The 19,840-nt window shown below is 35.0% G+C and overlaps 1 protein-coding gene across 2 annotated transcripts in view; it reads right to left on the bottom strand.

The window, feature by feature from the left end:
• Positions 1–1,231: 1,231 nt before the first annotated feature.
• The window catches only part of LOC145670236 (nose resistant to fluoxetine protein 6-like), a 158,032-nt gene continuing 139,423 nt past the window's right edge, over positions 1,232–19,840 (bottom strand). For both annotated transcript variants that reach the window (XM_081738632.1, XM_081738631.1), the window contains exons 12-14: positions 18,068–18,213; positions 9,641–9,743; positions 1,232–5,071 (exon numbers count right to left, since the gene is read on the bottom strand). In XM_081738632.1, coding sequence (XP_081594758.1) covers positions 4,881–5,071; positions 9,641–9,743; positions 18,068–18,213 — 440 coding nt within the window. In that variant the 3' untranslated portion in view covers positions 1,232–4,880. The remainder of the gene's footprint in view (positions 5,072–9,640; positions 9,744–18,067; positions 18,214–19,840) is intronic.

Consider the following 19,840-nt stretch of genomic DNA (forward strand, 5'->3'; position numbering starts at 1 on the left):
GTTTGTTCGCTTACTTTTCAATCACATATTTTTTTGCATAACTTTCTTCTCGAAAACTTCTATTCTCTATAGTCTTCTGCGAGTCTGTTCTCAGCCATGTAAATTTAGACACCTCGTCTGTATTATTGTTAGTGATTACGATGTTTCAACAAATGCAACCGTGGCTTGTACCTGTAAGCTGTCTCCTTATATATTAATTTCTTAATAGTTTGTGCCCTTCAAAACTATACTCACAGGTTTATATTTTACTCACTGTGCACCCTATTCTTTATATTGTTGTTTATCTTGTGTGATGTCTATACTATCCATCTAAGTGAGAATTTTAAATTATTCAAGGTTAATCGTTTGCTACCACTTTGTTCTCCGAATACTAAATTCTAAAGTGAATGTAAAAGTTAAAGGACAATAAATTCCAGCTTCCCATGATTAAGAACTCCAGAAGAATCATACAGCTTTCTTCCTATTCACAGTTTACATATTCATCAACTGATATTAATACATTACAATATAACACTAACAATCAGAGACACTAATACATTTTCGAGAATGAATAATTTTAAAGAAATACAAGGGTACATTTTTTATTATGAATTCCAGCAATTGAACTAGTTCTTAGTTCTTCAGATTTCAATGAATGAATACTAGTTGAAATTGAATCTATTTTTGAGTCCCTGAGTCCCCATCAAAACACTGAATCGGGAAAATTATGAACACGACTAGAAATGATATTTTTGTTTAGATTAACGTCCCACGGTTATATCCTTAATTTTTAGATTAAAAGCAACGGATGATCAATGAAAGTAGATGTGAAATTATCAATTTTTTGTGCTCTATCACTGAAATTCAAATCGGAGAGCACCTGGAACAAAGTTACACGCTGTACCCTCAAGCTAAACGGGCAGAACATGGACATGGCATTGCCTACCACAACAAACTCATATAAACCAGCATTGAATCATCAATCTCTTGTACAGTTACGCACATTAATAAATGGAGGCTGAAGCCATTATTTTTTATGGCTCCAACCTGCACTTATTAATGTTCGTGACTGTACCAGAAATGAAGGGTGTACATTGAGATACCGTGATCGTTTAAAGATCATTATCACTCAAATTATCTGCAGTGGAATTTATGTTCCGGATTTTGAAACTTACTAAAGTCAAGAGTTGCTGCACCTGCACCTAGACATTTATTGTAACATTTAAATCAAGAAGAAAATAACGAAGATCGGTACAGTTAAATAAATTTATTGATTTCAGAATTGTAATACAGAATTAGAATATATATACAAAAAACAATGTCAAAAATATTCGTACATACACTTTTAAAAACATGGGTTAATTTTACAGTGAAACACACAGTAATTATGAGCATTAGTTTTCCATCTTATTCAATACCACTCAAAAATGTTCAACACTTCGGGTGTAAATGAGCACCTACTGTGGACCTATTATTTCGAGAAGAGAACTTTGTCACCTTGTGCCAAATATTCTCCTGTTTAAGCCATAAAATTTAACGATAATTAGATTGATATTCGAGAGATACTGTAGATGATAAATGTAATTATAATTCTTAAAATGGACCACAAAATGGCAATTTGCAGTAGATATTGCATAGCATAAACAAAAGTGTAGAAGGTGAGAAGACATATTAATTTTGTTTGAAATGCATAAACATACAAGATCAATGCACTAAAAGTGAAATTTGAAAGGAAAACAAGCTTCATATGTTTTGTAGTTCTTTATACCTTGTTGGTATATCAACCTTATTAACAATGGTTTCGGATACTCAATTGTTATTCGTTGGAAAACCAAGGGCGAGCACTATACATATCTTCCCACTAAGCGGTAATAGGCCACAAAATGCCATATGTGCAATCCATTGTGAACACTTATCAAAATATGGTATTTTTGACTTTTTAAACATTAATATGTCAACAAGGTATAAAGAAGTACAAAGAACGTATAGTTGTTTTTTTCGCTTCAATTTCAGTCCTTGTATGACTCCCTATGTCAAAATATTTCGAACAAAACTATGTTGCCTCAATTTTCACACTTTTGTTTATACGATGCAATATCTAAATCAAATTTCCTTTTTGGGGTTTCAATTTTAAGTACTACAATTAAACATATCATTTGCATATCTCCCAGATCTTAGTTCAATTTCCATCAAATTTTATGCTTAGACAAAAGTACCTCTGATATTCAGTAGCATACCATTCATTTTAGCTTTGGAACCTTCTTCTATACATAAAAGGCAAATTCGGACCAAAGTATGTATCTAATAAATAATAGCGTTATACACTATCTAATGAAAGCAAAGATAATTTGCCGAAACTGTAACGCTTTTATTTATTAGTTAATATATGCTTTGGTCAGAATTTGTCATTTATTGTATTCAGTAGCATAGTTTTTTGTGTCAAAATAATAGGTTTACAGTAGGTGTTTAGAAACTATGAGTGTCTACGAAGTATCGTTTTCTGAGTGTATCCTGGTCAAATTAAATACTATTCCAAGTTTACATCTAAACTTCAATAGTTAGTTACGGAGAATGGCTTATTTATTCATTTTCATTTTTGCTTAATGTTATAATAGACTTCTCATATCTTAAATATTTAGTTAAAAATAGTCAAATATATAGCCTTGATCCCACTTGAGATAAAATTCAAATCTTCAGAGATTCCGGTGGTAATACTGTAAAATTAGCTTGAATTTTTAAAATGTAACAGTTGAAATCTGAAAATTTTCACTGATTCAACTTATCTTAATAAAAATGCAATTCCTTTTGTTATCTCTGAAAACAACTAGAGAAGTATTAAGGGTATTTCTCGTGAAAAAAAAAAGGAACTAAAATGGTTGCACTTTATAGTCAAGTAATTGCCCTTGGTGGCTTTTAGATTGCACGTTACATTTTTCGCAGCAGATTGAATGGCTTTGCAACTAATATAGTGGCGGATATAACTGATAGATCAAACTTTGCAACCTCGTGTTTGCTTGTAAATCGAACGCAATGTATTTGCAAGGAACTCTTATTTCAATTAAATATGTGATGTCTGGAATAATGAATATAAGGTAATATATGAATATGTTACAGGTAGTAAGGACCAATTCAGCATCGGGTAAATTATTTTTTATTTACCCAAAATGATATGTGGTACTAACTTTACTTGCATGTAAGTAAATGTGTAAAGTTTGCTCTTATTTTTCATAATCAATTATAATAAGTGATCAGTAGGGGAATGAATTGTTGAGTTTGCCCTTACAACCTGGAACGCCTCATATGTATAAGCAAAGTGGAACATAGTTTTAATTCAATAAATTCTTGACTTATTTATTGGTATTATACTAACGTAAGACACTATACTGTACATTATCTACTGTTATAGGTAATATGAGATGAAAATAAATGATAGAAAGACAAAAGGCATGGTAACTGGAACCAAGCGATCGATGTCAAATACAGAAGTAGGAGGGGAGAAAATAGAACAGGTGACTAGTTTTCTATACGTGGGTAGTGTTATTAGTGAAGATATGAAGTGTGAAGGTGAAATAAAAGCAAGGATAGGAATGGCGAAAGAAGCCTTTAGGAGAAAGAAAATACTATTTTGTGGTCCCTTGAATAAAGAGTTGAGAAAACGACTCATAAAATGATTCGTGTGGAATATTGTACTATATGGGTTTCGCAAAAATGATGAAAAAAAGACTGGAACTTTGGAAATATGGGTATGGAGAAGAATGGAGAGAATTAGTTGGGTCGAGCGGAAAACAAATGAGGGGCTGTTAGAAGTGGTATGGGAGAAAAGAACAATGTTAGATATTATTAAGAAGAGGAAGAAAAAATGGTTGGGACATTGGCTAAGAAGGAACTATATCATGAGGGACGTGCTAGAGAGCATGGTGGCAGGAAAGAGAGGGAGAGAGCGAAGGAGACGACAATTAGTGTACCATATCAAAACAGAAAAATCATACGTGAAAACGAAGAGGTTTAGCTAAAGACCGTGGAGCACGGAAGCTTCTCAGTTGCAGCAAATGACCTGCTAATAACGGCGGAATACCTATAATGATGATGATGATGATAGGTAAATTCAGAGTGTCTTTGGAATTTTTCAATTTCTGTTTTACATGCCAAAACTTATTGGTCAAAGTACCCTACCTTAACTTTACTCGATCTAAGATATAATTAGGGAATTAAGATAATTTTCCACTTTGCATATATGACCTAATTTGCCGCTAAATTAACGACGAAAACAATAGTACTCCTAGAATTCTTGTAGTTATTTCCTTGCAAGCTGTAAGTTTCTTCAGGGACTTAACCTGTGTTAACTTTTATGACCTTTTATTGTGTCTATGGAAACACTCTAAACAGATCTTGGATTGAAATAAAGATTTCACTAATTCCGTAATATTAGAGGCACTTCATTTGACATGATTGGCATTTAAATTCTCATAAATAACTTAAGTTTTTTATTTTCCCTTACTCGAAGTTAAATCCTTAAAATAGGTAAGCTCCTATTTTCCCTTACTCAAAATTAACTTGAGGTAATAATATAGTTCTTCAACGGAAATATCCACGACGATGAGCTTTTAACACGAGTAGTGTAAACGCTATAACTATTGAGCTGTTATCCTTAATATGTGCCTCACATTATTTCATACTCAAATAGTAATGTACCTTAAGCTCGAAAATTTATACAACAAACTAATGAATTTACAACATATTTGGACGATCATGCCAAATTTCTAACTTAAATTGAATATTTCAATTGATCATCCTCAATATTTTGTCGTTGATACCAGACTTTCTTCATACCACGCTAAAGTTCACACATTTAACTAATGTCTATATATCACAAAGAGTCTTAGGCAAGTAACTTTCTTTCTCTACAATGACGTTGTGTTCTCTTTATCATCTTTCTGTATCAACCTTTCGTTCATTGACTTCTTTCCTGTACTTGTAACACCAGCCTCAGTCTTTGATTTGATATCTACAGTAGATTTCGTAGTTGGATCTTGTTCCTTTGGTAACTCTAGGTCCTTTTTCGTAAGCTCAGGAACTTTCTTCACAGTACTATCTGTATGAAACAAAAGGAAAAGAAATTTCGTGTTAAAATTTTGGACTAGAACACTTCGTGTCAAATTACAGAGTGTCTCTAAAGTATTTATAACGTTGTGATCAAAACGCTTTGTAGATAGTATTGAAGTAATGGGTTTGTAGCATTTCGTAATAAAACCCAGCAAATTTACATTATCAGCGTATGTTTGTTCTACGGACAATACAATTTTCCGTTACTAAGTATACAATTGAAAGTCATGAGAATAACCTGTGGAAGCAGTAGGGATGCGCACGGGACAAGATTTATGGCCGTCTCGTCTCGAAAATGTGCTGTAAAAGTGACCTCTCGACTCGAAAAATGTATATTTCTCTATTGGAAGAGCCCTGTCTCGACTCGAATTTTGTCAGGAAAATCCTGTCTCGACTCGTCTCGTCCGCATCCTAGGAAGCAGCTCCTTATGGATCCAAGTAGAACGAAGAGAGCTTGCTGAGGTCCATGAGTTCAAATATCTGGAAAGTCTTCTAACGAGAGATATTTCCTTCACCAAATAGATCAGGTCAAGAATTACTGTAGCTAAAGAGGTATTCAGGATCACTCTTAATTAGCAGGCTTAACATTATACTAAGGATGGAGTTGGTCTAGTGCCATGAATAATGTATTGCATTGTATAATGCGGAGACTTGGACATTACGGAAGTTAGAGAAGACATATTTAGAGCGCTTCAAAACGTAGCGTTAGAGAAAGATGGAGAAGATAAAATGAATGGAGAGATTAACAAACATATTTTAGAAGAGAAAACGACGCTTTAGGCGAAGCTCTTTCCTAGGAAGCCCAATTTGATTCGACCTATCTTTCCAAGGAATTGTCTTCTTCATAACACCATACAGGGCAAGATGGAAGGAAAGCGAGGAGTAGGAAAAAGAATACAACTGATCAATGATTTGAAACATAGAAAAAAGTGTTGGGAGTTAAAAGAGAAAGCTGAAGATCGAGAAATGTAGAGGAAACATTTCCAGATCCGAACCTAAGAAAGAAGAAAGAAAAACACCTCATTAGTCCCAGAATCTGCCGAGAGGTAGAATACTTAATGCTAAATATATAATAACAGTGAGTATACAATAAGCATACCTAGGTATTACAGTAAGTTTTGATACGAATTGTTTATAGAGACTGTAAAAGATTTTATAAATATTAGGATTTAAAATTATTCATCCTCCACGTTATGGCTTAAGATTATAGCTAAGAGTAAAGGATCTTTATGGTCGATATGTTTAAGAAAAATGTAATTCATCAAACAAGTGTGAAAAAAATATTTGATAACACGTTAGCCGCCAAGCCAAATTTTGGGGGTATTTTGCACCCCACTATTTGTGCATCAGAATTATGCACATGGCGGCCAGAGTAGATCACGGTAAGATCTTACAATAATTCTAATTATCCTATCTATTAACATTGTTCAACAGTTTGGCATAATATGGCAGTTGATCGAGTTACAATGATCACATTTGTTAATCAGAAAGACATAAGACTCAGTTTATCGATATTGGCCATCATAAAATTTAAACTTAATTTCGGCAAGACGTTCCATGCTGCACAATTATGTCCTTATGATAGTCGTAGATGGTTACACATTAGGTATGTTCAAGTTGGAACAGGCGGTGGGTCAATCACTGAGAACTTACTGATGTTGAGGCTCGTATGAGACAATGCATAACATTTTCATAACAATCGAATGGCAACATTTAATGGACAAACTCGTTTATCGTACTCTAACATCACAGAAACACAGAAACTGTTAAAACGGTAATCAAAATATTTATTTACTAAAGAAAGGTAGAAAAATTCTATTTACTTATCATTTTGGTAGGAAATTTGATTTTTCATGTTCTGAGCTATTCTCTCAATGTTCATGGTACACTGGATGTTCCAACGCGGATGATATTTTCCAAACTGGACAACAGCTATCCAGGAAACATTTTCAATTCAGTTTAAAATTATGTAAGAAGTATATTTTCAATTAAGGGTCAGGTGGGCCGGATTACAGGGTTAAGTGGGCGGGGACTGGCCCGGAGGCTGGCTGTATTAGGTGGTTGCTTATAGTAATATGGACAGTAAACGTTTAAAAAGTATGAAGTATATTCTTTTTAAGAGTGTATAGAGGTTTATGGATGCTAGGCGTTGGAATCATACGTACATCAGGTACATATGCTAGAACAATAGTAAGGAATAGATTACATTTTTGGACCGGATGTCCAAGAGAAAGCGTCAAAGAAGATTGCGTTTAACAGAAAAATGTTACTATTTGCTCTTGAGCGTCCGGTCCAAAAAGAAGCCAATTTTTATCCATAGTATTAATATACAACCTAGATTATGAATAATTCCTTTTATATTTGAAGTTCCAAATGTAGGTAGGTACTACAGTAATTTTACACTGAAAACGTTAAGACTAGAAATGGGAAGATGTTTTTAATGTTTTTAAAAGGAAATTGACGAAAGCCTATATATTTAAAGAAACTACTCTACTACGACCAGATAAATCCTCAAAATAACTTTGGAGAAGCTATAATCTAAATAAGACGGTGCCTCGAAAAATAGCCTCAAACACAAATGACTGGAAGAATAGACGGACTCATTCAAATATAATAAATCAGCTTTACAAAGTCTATTGTTATAAATATCGCTCACGCATCATGAATGTACAGTAATGAATAATGATACTCGAAATTGGTATAGCAATAAAGTGTTAAAACAGCATTAATTATTGTGATACGAAAACGGAATCATAAACTTAATTTCGTATCACATATTGCTTTATGGAAACTGCTGTAATATGTGATACGGAATTAAGGTATATGTCGATGGCCACACGGTTGTATTTCCACATGTCGAAAAGCATTAGACCATATTTGTAGATCCAAGTCTCGGATATTCAACAATGAAATGCATATAATAAATGAAAATATTTCACTAACAATCATTTTCTATTTATTCTGAAATGACGGCCGTTCTTAAGTGTCTTTTAATGTTTTAAAATTTACAGAGATATTTAAGAGCACCATCTATCTATTAAAATGCTACAGGACCAATTAAGAGCGACTTTTTTTTTTGTCGTCTACCCGGGTAAAGGGTTGCGCCCTTTCTTCGGGGAATTAAGAGCGACCGAGCTCTAACCTATAACCTTAGCTTTTATTCCTTTGATTTACGGTAATTCGTGATTTCACGTTTATAACAAAGACAAATATTTTTAAAAGAGTGTACTTTAAATAAAATACTTTAAAAAATATTTTTCACAAAGTTTATCCTTTTAAATTATTGTTCAAAGACCTTTGCCTTCAATAAGCCTTCTCCAAAATAAATGCAAATGAATTGTGCTGCCATCTTTGGAACTCTTTTAAACTACGTTTATATGTTTATGTCCAATCCTTTCGACAATGAGATCTCGGAAACTACAGGCTCTAGAAAGATGACGTTTTCACTGATCGATTGCAAATTTCATGTAGATTGTCCAGTTCTAATTGAATATTTAAAAAAAAACATGGCAACTATTGCTTTATTACATTTTTACGGGTACATTGGAAGTGTTGAAATTAAAAGAAAAAACTAAAGCATCACATCCTAAGCATTTTACATTCCAACACCATACTGTTGTATATAGGGGTTGTATATGTCTCAGGCGTTTGTTTCATGGCCAAATAATAATGGAAAAGGAAGGATAACCATTTCTCCAGTCTAAGATGAACCTTTTTTTTTGGGAGTGTTTTGCCCAATGAACACCATATATAACTGACATTATAATTAATTGTGTATGTAATGTATTTGCTTATTACGTACTGCATGCAAGAAGAAAGAATACACTGGTCATACATGAATTAGAAACTCACACCGGAAGCAGGCTCAAATATTGCAAACGGTGCGAGATATTGAGAAAAATAATCAAAAAAAGTCTCCCCTTCATGATACCCCTTGGCTTTTTTTTAAAATCAATACATCTTTCACTTGTGTCTGTAAAGGGACATGTACAGATATAAGGAATGATAAGGAGATTTATGCTCATATGCGAATGATGCGCTGTGTAGATCGCGCAGGTTCAGCTAGTAATATTAATAATTATTTGTCATCGCTACTTTGCAGACAATAGCAATTGAAGAGAATTATTATTATTATTATTTACTTTTCAGGGAACGATTTGTTCCTTGGCTCAAACAACATAAACAAAAGGCGTACAGAGTATTAAATTAGGTATTTGGATAGGACACATAGTAGTTTCTAAGTGAAGTCTTGACCAGACTATGGTAAGTCCCAGTAGACTTTCAGTACTAGAGCTATGGGCCTTTAAAGTTCATTTTTTTCATGTTTTCGACAGCCTGTAAATCCGAAAGGAAGCATTTGTACACCCAGGTTGGTCTATACTTTTCGTTTTATCTTGATGTCAGGAATCACCTCTCAAACGTTGTCGGTGTTGTTTTGAAACACTCTGTATATATATAGTACCAATATTTTAAATATTAAAATATTCTGTTACAATTAATTTTCTAATACAGTAGCTCTTAAATAACCTGTTGGATATACCAAAGTATACTCTCTTACCTTTGTGCAGAAGAGCTTTCTTTACCTCTTGGAAGGGAAGATCGAAAAGCAACGTCAACACCGTAGAAATACCGAATACGACCACCATCTCCCAAAGATTAAGCTGCAAAGAAAATATAATTATTTACCCAATTGACAACATTGTTTACTGACTATACATCTATTCGCAAAACTAAATCTAAGGGAGATTATAGTACAAGACACATCGTCATTCGTGACTATTCGTCTCCTCTGTACCACATGAATAGGGTTAAGTTCCAAAGTTGGTCGTCCGTTTGTAGCCAAATTTTGAAAAGTTATCGGGAAGAAATGGATATAATTTGCTAGTTCGTGCGTTTGGTAATATGTAAGGAGAGTGGATGTTGTGTTTTTATAAGCGGTTATAATCATGGAACTATTTGATAAGTGGAGGGAACTACTTCGCGCAAGGTTACCACATGGTTGGATTGTGGGAAAGTAACGAGCATTTGTATTATGTAGCAGGTTGTAAGATTATAAAAAAAAATCATTTAAAACTAGCGCCACTTGTAATGAGTGGCTAAAATAGGAACTACTATTTCTGGAGGTAGTTAACTGACCACCTTCTGGTCATTGGAAATTGAATGCAACGACGAGAGCACATGCTCCCATTATTAGTCGTAAATGGTGCAATATCATGGAAAGTTCCGAGACTCTGTCATATTACGTTTTGTATTTTAGTGAATTCTGATATTTTCGATACAGCCTGGGTAAGTATTTATGATATTTTCTTGAAAGTGACTAACATAATCAAATGGAGTTGAATAGGTGCCAAAATTGAATACTTATATGAGCTATTTTTGTGTTAAAAATTATCTAGGAATGAAGTTTGTAATTTCTATGGCTATGTTTGATAGACTAAGTAATTATATCAGTGATTGTAAAGCTTTTATTTAAAATTTCCAAAAGTATTACCAGAAATAACTTTTATTCTGTGGCAAAAGATATTACTACAAGTGATTCAAGGGAACATTTAACAGTATTTGGCGTAATTCATCGATGGATTATATAACGAGAATTCACTGTATGGGTTACTACATTTATTTATAGTCTAGTGTGATTTTGAATATAATCAATCTACGTATTTGTGTGCTAATGGATTTAGTGATATTTGTACAAAATACATTAAAAGTTTGAAATCACTATCGTCACCACGCTTTTTGTATTTCTAACGCACTCACCCAAATTCCATTATAATGACAGTTTTTTTTTAATAATTTGTGTGGGTTTAATACCCTGCACCAACGGCGTCTAAATTATTACAAGACGCCGGCACAATTATGAACATGGCTGTAGGTGAACAAAGATGCTCCAGTTGGTATCCTTAAGCAGAGACGAGAAATTACACCTATTAATTTTAACAAAATAGGTCCAAACTTCCCTGATCCTAAACTAACCCAACCTACCCTACTCTGCTTATCATTACCTTATTCTACGCTATTATACCATTTTAAAGCTGTCTTAAAAATTGATACTTTTAAATTTTCGTAGCTGTTATTACGGTTTTTTGTCGAAAATCAGGCGGACGACCAACTTTGGAATAAATGCCTATTAATAGCTAGGTAGCAATTCTTTGTTCATGGGAATTATGAATACAACGTAGCCTGAGTACACTAAGAATTTTGCTTACACTTTTGCTTATGGAATGTAAATCTCCCGCTAAACAAGCATACCAGATTCTTCCATAAATTGATAGTTGAAGCGCACTTTGTTTGCTACGAGTAAGATACTGTAAGTTCACAATTTTTTAATATACTTTCTACAAAGAAAAACAAGTTAAAAGACATTGTACAGGATATATCGCAATAGGTAATATTTGTGTATTTTGAATTTAAGAATATGATGATATATCCGTAATTAAAGGGCAAAGTGTTAAATAAAACATGGTCTTACTTCTGCTAAACCTGTACCTCGAACAATGACAAGTAGGATATCTAAAGATTAAGGGCCTTTTAGACTTGACTGTTACACGTAAAAAATCTTCACGGTTTCAAATTTAATGAGAGTATACTGTTCCTTTTATGCGTGTCGCTGTTGCAGTTTTGCAACCAAAATTTGAAAAGAAACTTGCCGCCCCGTTTTTGAGATCGTACGCGGTAAAAAAAAAATCCGTAATGCGTGTAATTCCATTATGCAGCCGACTGCACTAAACAACTTTCCTCCATTGAAAAATTAGAGGTAACGTCGACGTTCGCTGCATATGCAAACTGGGAATCACACAGTACTATCTATCAGCAAATATTTTCCTACTTCGATTAGATACACAGCCACTACAGTCACACTTAGGAAACCCTTACATTAATGATCAAAAAGTAACACCATACTAATGAAAAACCTGAAGCTTTACTTAGGGTATATCGGTGGAGAATATAGCCTTTCTAAGGAAAACTTAAGATGTTCTTCCCGCTTGCGGGTACTATTGTATACACTCTAAACAACCAAAATGCACCCTAAATTTTCTTTTAGTCAACAATAAAGTAGTGTTGTACAGAACAATACTGGTATGCTCCAGTGTTGCGAAATATAGGGACCAGGCCCGGCTTAAGTCGTGTGCGACGTGTGCAACCGCACATGCGAGCGTTTTGGGAAAGGGCAAATAATACCGGGAAAACTAAATCTATCTACCATATCTATCTATCTAGTGTATCTGCATAGTGAAACTAATTGTTTTATATAATTTTCAAGGAAAACACATAATATTTTCTAAAGAGTACGTCCAGGTTTAGCCCCAATTTCATCTCCGCATGAATTTGCCCGAACGTGATTGCAATCGATAGCTTTCGATGCGTAGAACACGACTGTGAAGGAACCAGATTGGTCAGATGCATCGTTCCTGAAATGTGGGATGCCACGAGATGCGCCAGCATCCAGGTTGAGATCGACGTGGCACTTTAGTTTATGAAACTCAACCAGAAACATCCTCATCGTCGGAAGCATTTTGAATGCGAAGAGAAACATTAGACTTTCGATGACCGGGCACAACAAACTCATAGTTGCTGCCGCAAGAGAAGTACCAAATAATGGTGGCCATGTGAGTGCAACATCGTACTGTACATGCTCCAGACTCGCAACAACGAGCTTGATCAACGAGTTTAATACAATACGGAGTTATATCTGTGACCACTATAACGTAATAGCTCCACACTTTATACAAATACCCTCGAGGCGGTAAAAGGCGATACCGCAGCTCCGTCTCGATACTGGCGCAATCTCGTGGCATCCCACACTTTGGAACGCGATAATGCAGGAACGGTGCATCTGACCACTCTGGTTCCTTCAGAGTCGTGTTCTATGCATTGACGCTATCGCTTGCACTCAAGTTCGAGCAAATTCATGGGGAGATGAAATTAGGGCTAACCGCACTCGTTACTATAATTTTATTTATATTCTCTACTTACAAGTCTGCTATTTACTGAAATAAATGTATACTACTCCTAATAGTATACACTCTATACTACTCTATACTACTCCTAAACTAAAATAAATAATAGATACGATTATATTTTCAACTATATTTAATATATTTTCTTCATAACTGTATATTTTCTTTTCATAGCACTGTTATTTTGAAACAAACAGCAAATGTTGAACTAGGAGATAATGGCAGTTGTTTTTTTCTATCATGGCAAACTAGTAAAGCATTGCAATTGTAAATTACTTATTTCTTTTGTTTTCAACATAATGCGTGTTACAGTCAGTTACGAGAATTTTAAAGCTTGATTATAGAAAAAGTATTTTAAATAAAGCCATTAACAAATTATTAATGATAAGTTAGATTTTACGATAGATACATTTAATTTGTTTTAACGTTCATTATAAAAGTAAAAACGAAATGAAATTTTTGAGTTTTATGTCTCTTGCTTATGCCGGCTAGCCTAAAGGAGACGGTGATGATGAGCAATGATTGAAATGGTGGAATGAAGAAAGTGGGAGGAAACGGGAGAACTTCGAGGAAACCAACACACACGGTGTTTATCCACCACAAAGTTCACTTGGTGGGAGCACGGTTTGAACATTATAAAAGTAGTTTAAATGAATAAGTAGTAGGCCTTTTATATTTATATAACGGAAAAAAGTATTATTCTATGAAAGATGTAATTTTAAGATATTATTTCACTTTAGTTTTAGGTTCAAATAGTTCTTAAATGCTAATTTCTATAGTTTCCCTAGAAATGCTAATTTCTAGGGTTCATTTTTAAAATATTCGAGAAACTTCCCTGCTTTTTCTTGGCTCCCCTTTCCATCTGAGGGGCGCCGTTATTCATTCTTGCACGCACACCATTTGGCTTTTAGGCCGGCGCTGATAGGGATGCAGGTGGTAGGAAACATAGTGTTTTTAAAAATGGAAAATTAATGAGTGAAAATAAAGTACAATTAACCGTCATACAGGTAATACAAATATTAATTGACAATTTCACCGTGCTTTCACAATATCCTGACAGATTGTAATTGCACCTAGTTACCAAACCTAGGTTTCGATCGATTCCAGAGGGTGGATTTAGAAGGTGAAAAACTGGAGGGGGGAACCATAATCCAGATTATGGTAGGTAATTCATGAGTTTACTATAAACTTCCAAGTATAAATAATAGTTTAAATTATTTTTGTCACTCAAAAAACTGGAGAACCTAGGCCCCCTGGACCCGTTCTAGATCCGCCACTGATCGATTCAAACTCTAACTTCCGAAAAGAAGGGAAAAAACAATTGAAGAATTTGAGTAAATTTATGAATTTCCTCTATGTTGAGTGACACTAAAGCAAAGATGAGAAAAGAAATTGAGAAAGGAGTTTCTAGATTCAGTTTTAGTTATAAATTCGTCCATGAAGGCTCAAAAATAGAACGTGAAATCTTTGACGTAACGGACCAGCACATATCTCTCCATAACCAAAGTACTATAAAGATTTACTTATATTTGAAGAGCTTTAAGAATAACTGAAAAAATAGCTGCAAAGTGTTATACAAACCTTCCTTTCATTTTTTTTTTAATACACACACAATGAAAACGAGCAACATCAGCATACATAAATGGTTTCTAGCAAGTAAAAATACATAATTTTATGTAAACAAGTCCTATTTAATGTCGTGTGTAATGCATGATTACATGTTTAATACTGATTTTCAAGCTAAAATTGCCCGTAGGAACATTTCCGCGAATAGTAGGGACATTTTAACTTAGTAGCAGGGACTTTTCTAAAATATTGTTCGCAACACTGGTATGCTATCAGAATAGCAGACATTTACAAATTGGATACACAAAGATGGTTTCTTAAGTCGTAATGTTGGTCATGCCAGGGGTGGATCCAGGACGGACTTCTGGGGGCGGTGGGTTGTAATACTGCTAGGGATGCGCACGACACGAATCGAGACAGGATTTTCCTGACAAAATTCGAGTTGAGACACGGCTCTTCCAATAGAGAAATATACATTTTTCGAGTCGAGACATCACTTGTACAGCACATTTTCGAGACGAGACAGCCACAAATCTTGTCTCGTGCGCATCCCTAAATACTGCTACTTAGAGCTACTTTTAAGAGCTCTAAACTCTAGGATGGGTTTTATTTATTTGGTCTAGGAATTAATTCGTGCGGGTGGACAAGAGATGGCGCAACGAACGGAGCGTCCCACAGTTCCGTGTATCCACACATGTGTTGCAAACCCCTGTCATCGCGTATCGTTCGTAGTATAGGGCAGTGGATTAAAGCGTCAAGAACACCAGTTTGTAGTTAAGTGAACATGGCGCAATTTGTGCCTGATAAAGTGTTTTTGCGGGGTGTCCTGCTGCATTACTTTAACATGCAGAAAAGTGCGACTGAAAGTCATCGTATTTTGGTGGAAGTGTATGGTGACCATGCTCTAGCTGAGCGAACGTGTCAGAAGTGGTTTGCACGGTTTAGAAGTGGTGATTTCGCCTTGGCAGACCAAGAGCGAGCTGGACAGCCAAAAAAATTTCAAGACGAAGAATTGACAGCATTGCTCGAGCAGGATTCGTGTCAAACACAGGAACAACTTGCAGCAGCATTAGGCGTTGATCAAACAACAGTCTCCAAACGCTTGAAAGCCATGGGAATGATTCAAAAGATGTCACATTGGGTTCCACATGAATTGAAAGACAGAGACGTTGAAAGACGAAAAACCATTTGCGAATTGCTGCTTCAACGACAGAGCAGAAAGGGGTTTCTGCATCGAATTATTACGGGTGATGAGAAGTGGATCCATTACGAGAACCCTAAACGAAAAAAGGCCTGGGTGAAACCAGGTGAACCAGGTCCATCACAACCAAAACGAGATATTCACTGTGCAAAGGTTATGCTGTGCATATGGTGGGATATGAAAGGTGTGGTGTACTATGAGCTGCTGCAACCGGGTGAAACTATGAATGGAGAACGTTATCGACGACAATTAATGCGTTTGAAGCAAGCTCTGGCCAGAACACGACCAGAATGGGAGAACAGACATGATAAACTTATTGTTCAACATGATAACGCTCGCCCAAATGTCACAAAACCGGTCAAAACCTATTTAGAAAATGTCGGATGGGAAGTTTTACCCCACCCGCCGTATTCACCAGACGTTGCTCCTTCGGACTACTACTTGTTCGATTGCATGAACAACGATTTGATTGGACAGCGGTTTACTTCTTCAGAAGATATCGAAACATGGGTCTCTGACTGGATCGCTTCCAAGGATGAGGACTTCTTTCGCCACGGAATCCGTGCATTGCCTGACAGATGGGCGAAAGTGGTGGCTAGCGATGGACAATATTTTTCTTAAGGTATTTATGTATTTTGTGTTTGTACTACAGCTTCAATGTGTGCGTACCAACCGCACGAATTAATTCCTAGACCAAATATTGTTATGCCCCACAATTATTCTTGTTTATACCTTTTGCTTTTCATGTTGTTTGTTTATTTGTATCTTTTGCTTTCCTTGTTTATATTCGTGTTTGTCCATTATGTAGATTTATTTGTTATATGTTTTGTTATATGTCAACCTATTTCTTGGTCGGTATCAGAAATTAATCCTTGGAAAACTAAATTTAATTTATTTAAAATATTAGAGGAAGAAGAAAGAGATATAAGACAAAAAGAAAGAATTGTAATTGTGATTGGAAATTGTGAATCCGTTAATTCTTAACTGCAAATTTAATGAAAATAACAGTTTCAGAAGTTATTAATGTGTTTGAATCTTTATCTGCTAAAAGTTATATAATTTAATTCGTAATTATTCAAGTTTTGAACGTGTTGTGGATATTTTAACGGTGCCAGTAAAGTAATAAATATGAAGAATTAAATACTTTCTTCTGGGGCTTAGGCCCTTATTCTTCCATACCGCCACATCACCTTAAATATGTTTTGATAGAAATTATTATATAATCTGCAAGTATACAATCAAAATTCTAGTAATCTTCTATACATTTACAATAATCATAACGTCTACTATGTTACTGAATCTTTAACGGTATAACTGAATGCAATATGAATCAGCGTAGCATTAAACATAATCTATGCCATTGTATAAAACAGAGTTAGTCAACGAAGTCTGAATATTGAACCATGAAGTTAGATATCATATACAGCAATGCCAAAACGATTACGATATATACAGAGGCTATATAAAAAGGGATAAAAGATATAATTATAAATGAATATTAAAAGATAAACGTATTTATGGAAGTTTTAAATAATGTGCTTAATATATGATAGTATTTATACTTAATATATGTTGCCTTTGTTGAATCAATGAGCTTTAGGTAATGCTGACTATATAAATAGTAACTTCAGTGTCATAAGAAGATAAACTCTGACAATGTATAATGCTTATGCGAAGATTCTTAATTAATTTCAGTGACCAAACCAGTATTATTAGTTTGTCTTCAAATCAGCTGCTATCTATTTAAACCATGTTATTGAAATCCGAAGTTTACTTGAATATTTTTCATACATTCATTCAGTTAGTCACGGTTTCTTTTCATATCGCACCGTGCAATGTGATCAAAAGGTCTTCATGATGTTACTTACTTCCGAAATCAAGAATCTGGATCTAAATACGATTTTCCACGTTTTGCATAAACGTGGTGGCGACTCAGTTTTAGGGCTATACATAACTCCTTGATTTATATAAAATAAAAGTCAGATATGTCAGAATATGAAGCGTTGTCGAGCAGGACAATATATATATAATAAGAAAGTCCCCTCTTCTGGAGGAGGCGATCACCCTCCCCCCTTGATCCGCTCCTGGGTCATCCCCTACTGTTACCAACTATTTCCTGCCAGTAATAGTTTGTTGGAATACAACAAACAGGTAGTCCAACTAACTGTTATAGCAAGCTCGACGCAAATGCTATAATATATATCATTTTAGGTATGCAAATAGTATTCTGCGTCATAACAAATTATGTGCTAGTACTTACCACCGTTGGGATTGGTGAAAAATACTGAGCATCTCTGGTAGATCCAACATTGAAGAAGTACACTGGAAACTGTGTTAAGTAGATGGCATAAGCAATCCTTGTAAAAACAATGAAGCCTTTCCACGAAAGTATAGAGTTGATGTATCCTGCAAAGACAAATTTTAATATTTATTAATTAATTAAGCTAATTTATATAGTTTTCTTGAAAATTAGGAGTAATCTAATACATAGAAAGCAAATTTACATATCACAGTACGTAAAGAGATTATAAAAATTTGTTTTTAAATAAAATCCATTAAACAATTCGATCGTAGTCATGGATGGAACGTTTAAAATTTGGAACTCCGATACAAAATTGTAGTAAATATCGTTTATTTTTTTTGACAAACACGGTATGGGAAACTCATACGACAGATCTAGAAAACATCGTCTTCATCAATGTTGCCAACGAGCTCTGAAGAAAATAGGCTTGGTGGCCTTCAGAAATAAGCTTTTTTTACATAAAAAAATTGCTAGATTTTGAACTGCTAACCTATAACCCACATTGTATATTTTAAACCCGTATTTTTGTGTGTAGGATTATAAGTAAGTTATAGTACAATTTGAAATATTGAATTTTATTCGCTGAAGACTAACAAGCAACATAAATCACTTTAAACTACAATAAAATTCATCAACAACTCATCTAATTTGTGAAAGTCAACAACCACATTAGTTGAATTGAAATAAGTCATCATCGATGACGTCGCAGATAGCCAAGGCGCTAGAACGGGATGCACCGTCGTTGATTGTGGATTGGTTATGTTTGTATTGACTGCCATTGTCCCCATTTTCAGTAGTACTTCTTTCGGCAGGTCATAGTCCTTGCAAACACTTCTTATTTCTCCGTACGCCCACTGGCGCAAATCCCGGGGAATTGAGGGAGACATGTCCTCTCCAATCTTCGAACTGGGGGACTGTCCCCCAAATAATTCGATTTGAATTTTTTGGGGGGAGAAATGTGATGATTTGTGTTCGAATGCCACAAGTGAAAGTGAGATGAAATTGATGTCCCCCCAGAATAAGCCTCAAATCTGCTCCCCTGATCCTCCATATCATAGATATATAGATACAGATAAATCAATAAATAAATAGATATATGGGAACGGTCTTATCTGCCCCCCCCATGTTCAAGACAGATTTACGCCGCTGCGCTCGCCCACATAGGGTAACTTCGGCAAATAACGCCACCAATTCAACATATTGTTCTGGTATTCAAGGGTTTTTACATCTAGAACCGTGCAAATACATGGAAGATGGAGTGAACCCTCCTCTATAATGCAATGAGGAAACAAAGATCGTACACATACAATGTCGACCACAATGCACTGAGAATCGCAGTGAGTATGAGATGGCGTTATTACCAGACGTGTAAGCAAATAACGCCACTTGTTTTACAACAACGGAAAGTTGTTGGAATCGCAACGAAATACATTTTGAACGTAACTAAATAATGTTCTTGGCAATGTGCTTACCTGCTTTGCTGGTACACAAAACTCATAGTCATCGTACATGTCGGTAACCGGTAACTCTTGATATGATTGCGAAACTCTTAACATAACAGCTGCAGTCATATGGAACACTACTCGTCGGAGCCAGAAAACAATTCACAACCAGCATCACAAAATGTTCAGAACACATTTAACAATGCTGTCAGAATCACATAAATCGTGAAATCAAATTTTGCATCCAATACATTGAATCCACGTTTTAAGACCCCTGAAATCATAGTAA

This window comes from Thermobia domestica, chromosome 14, assembly GCF_964235325.1.
Source record: "Thermobia domestica chromosome 14, izTheDome1.hap1.1, whole genome shotgun sequence".
Classification (NCBI taxonomy): Eukaryota; Metazoa; Arthropoda; class Insecta; order Zygentoma; family Lepismatidae; genus Thermobia; species Thermobia domestica.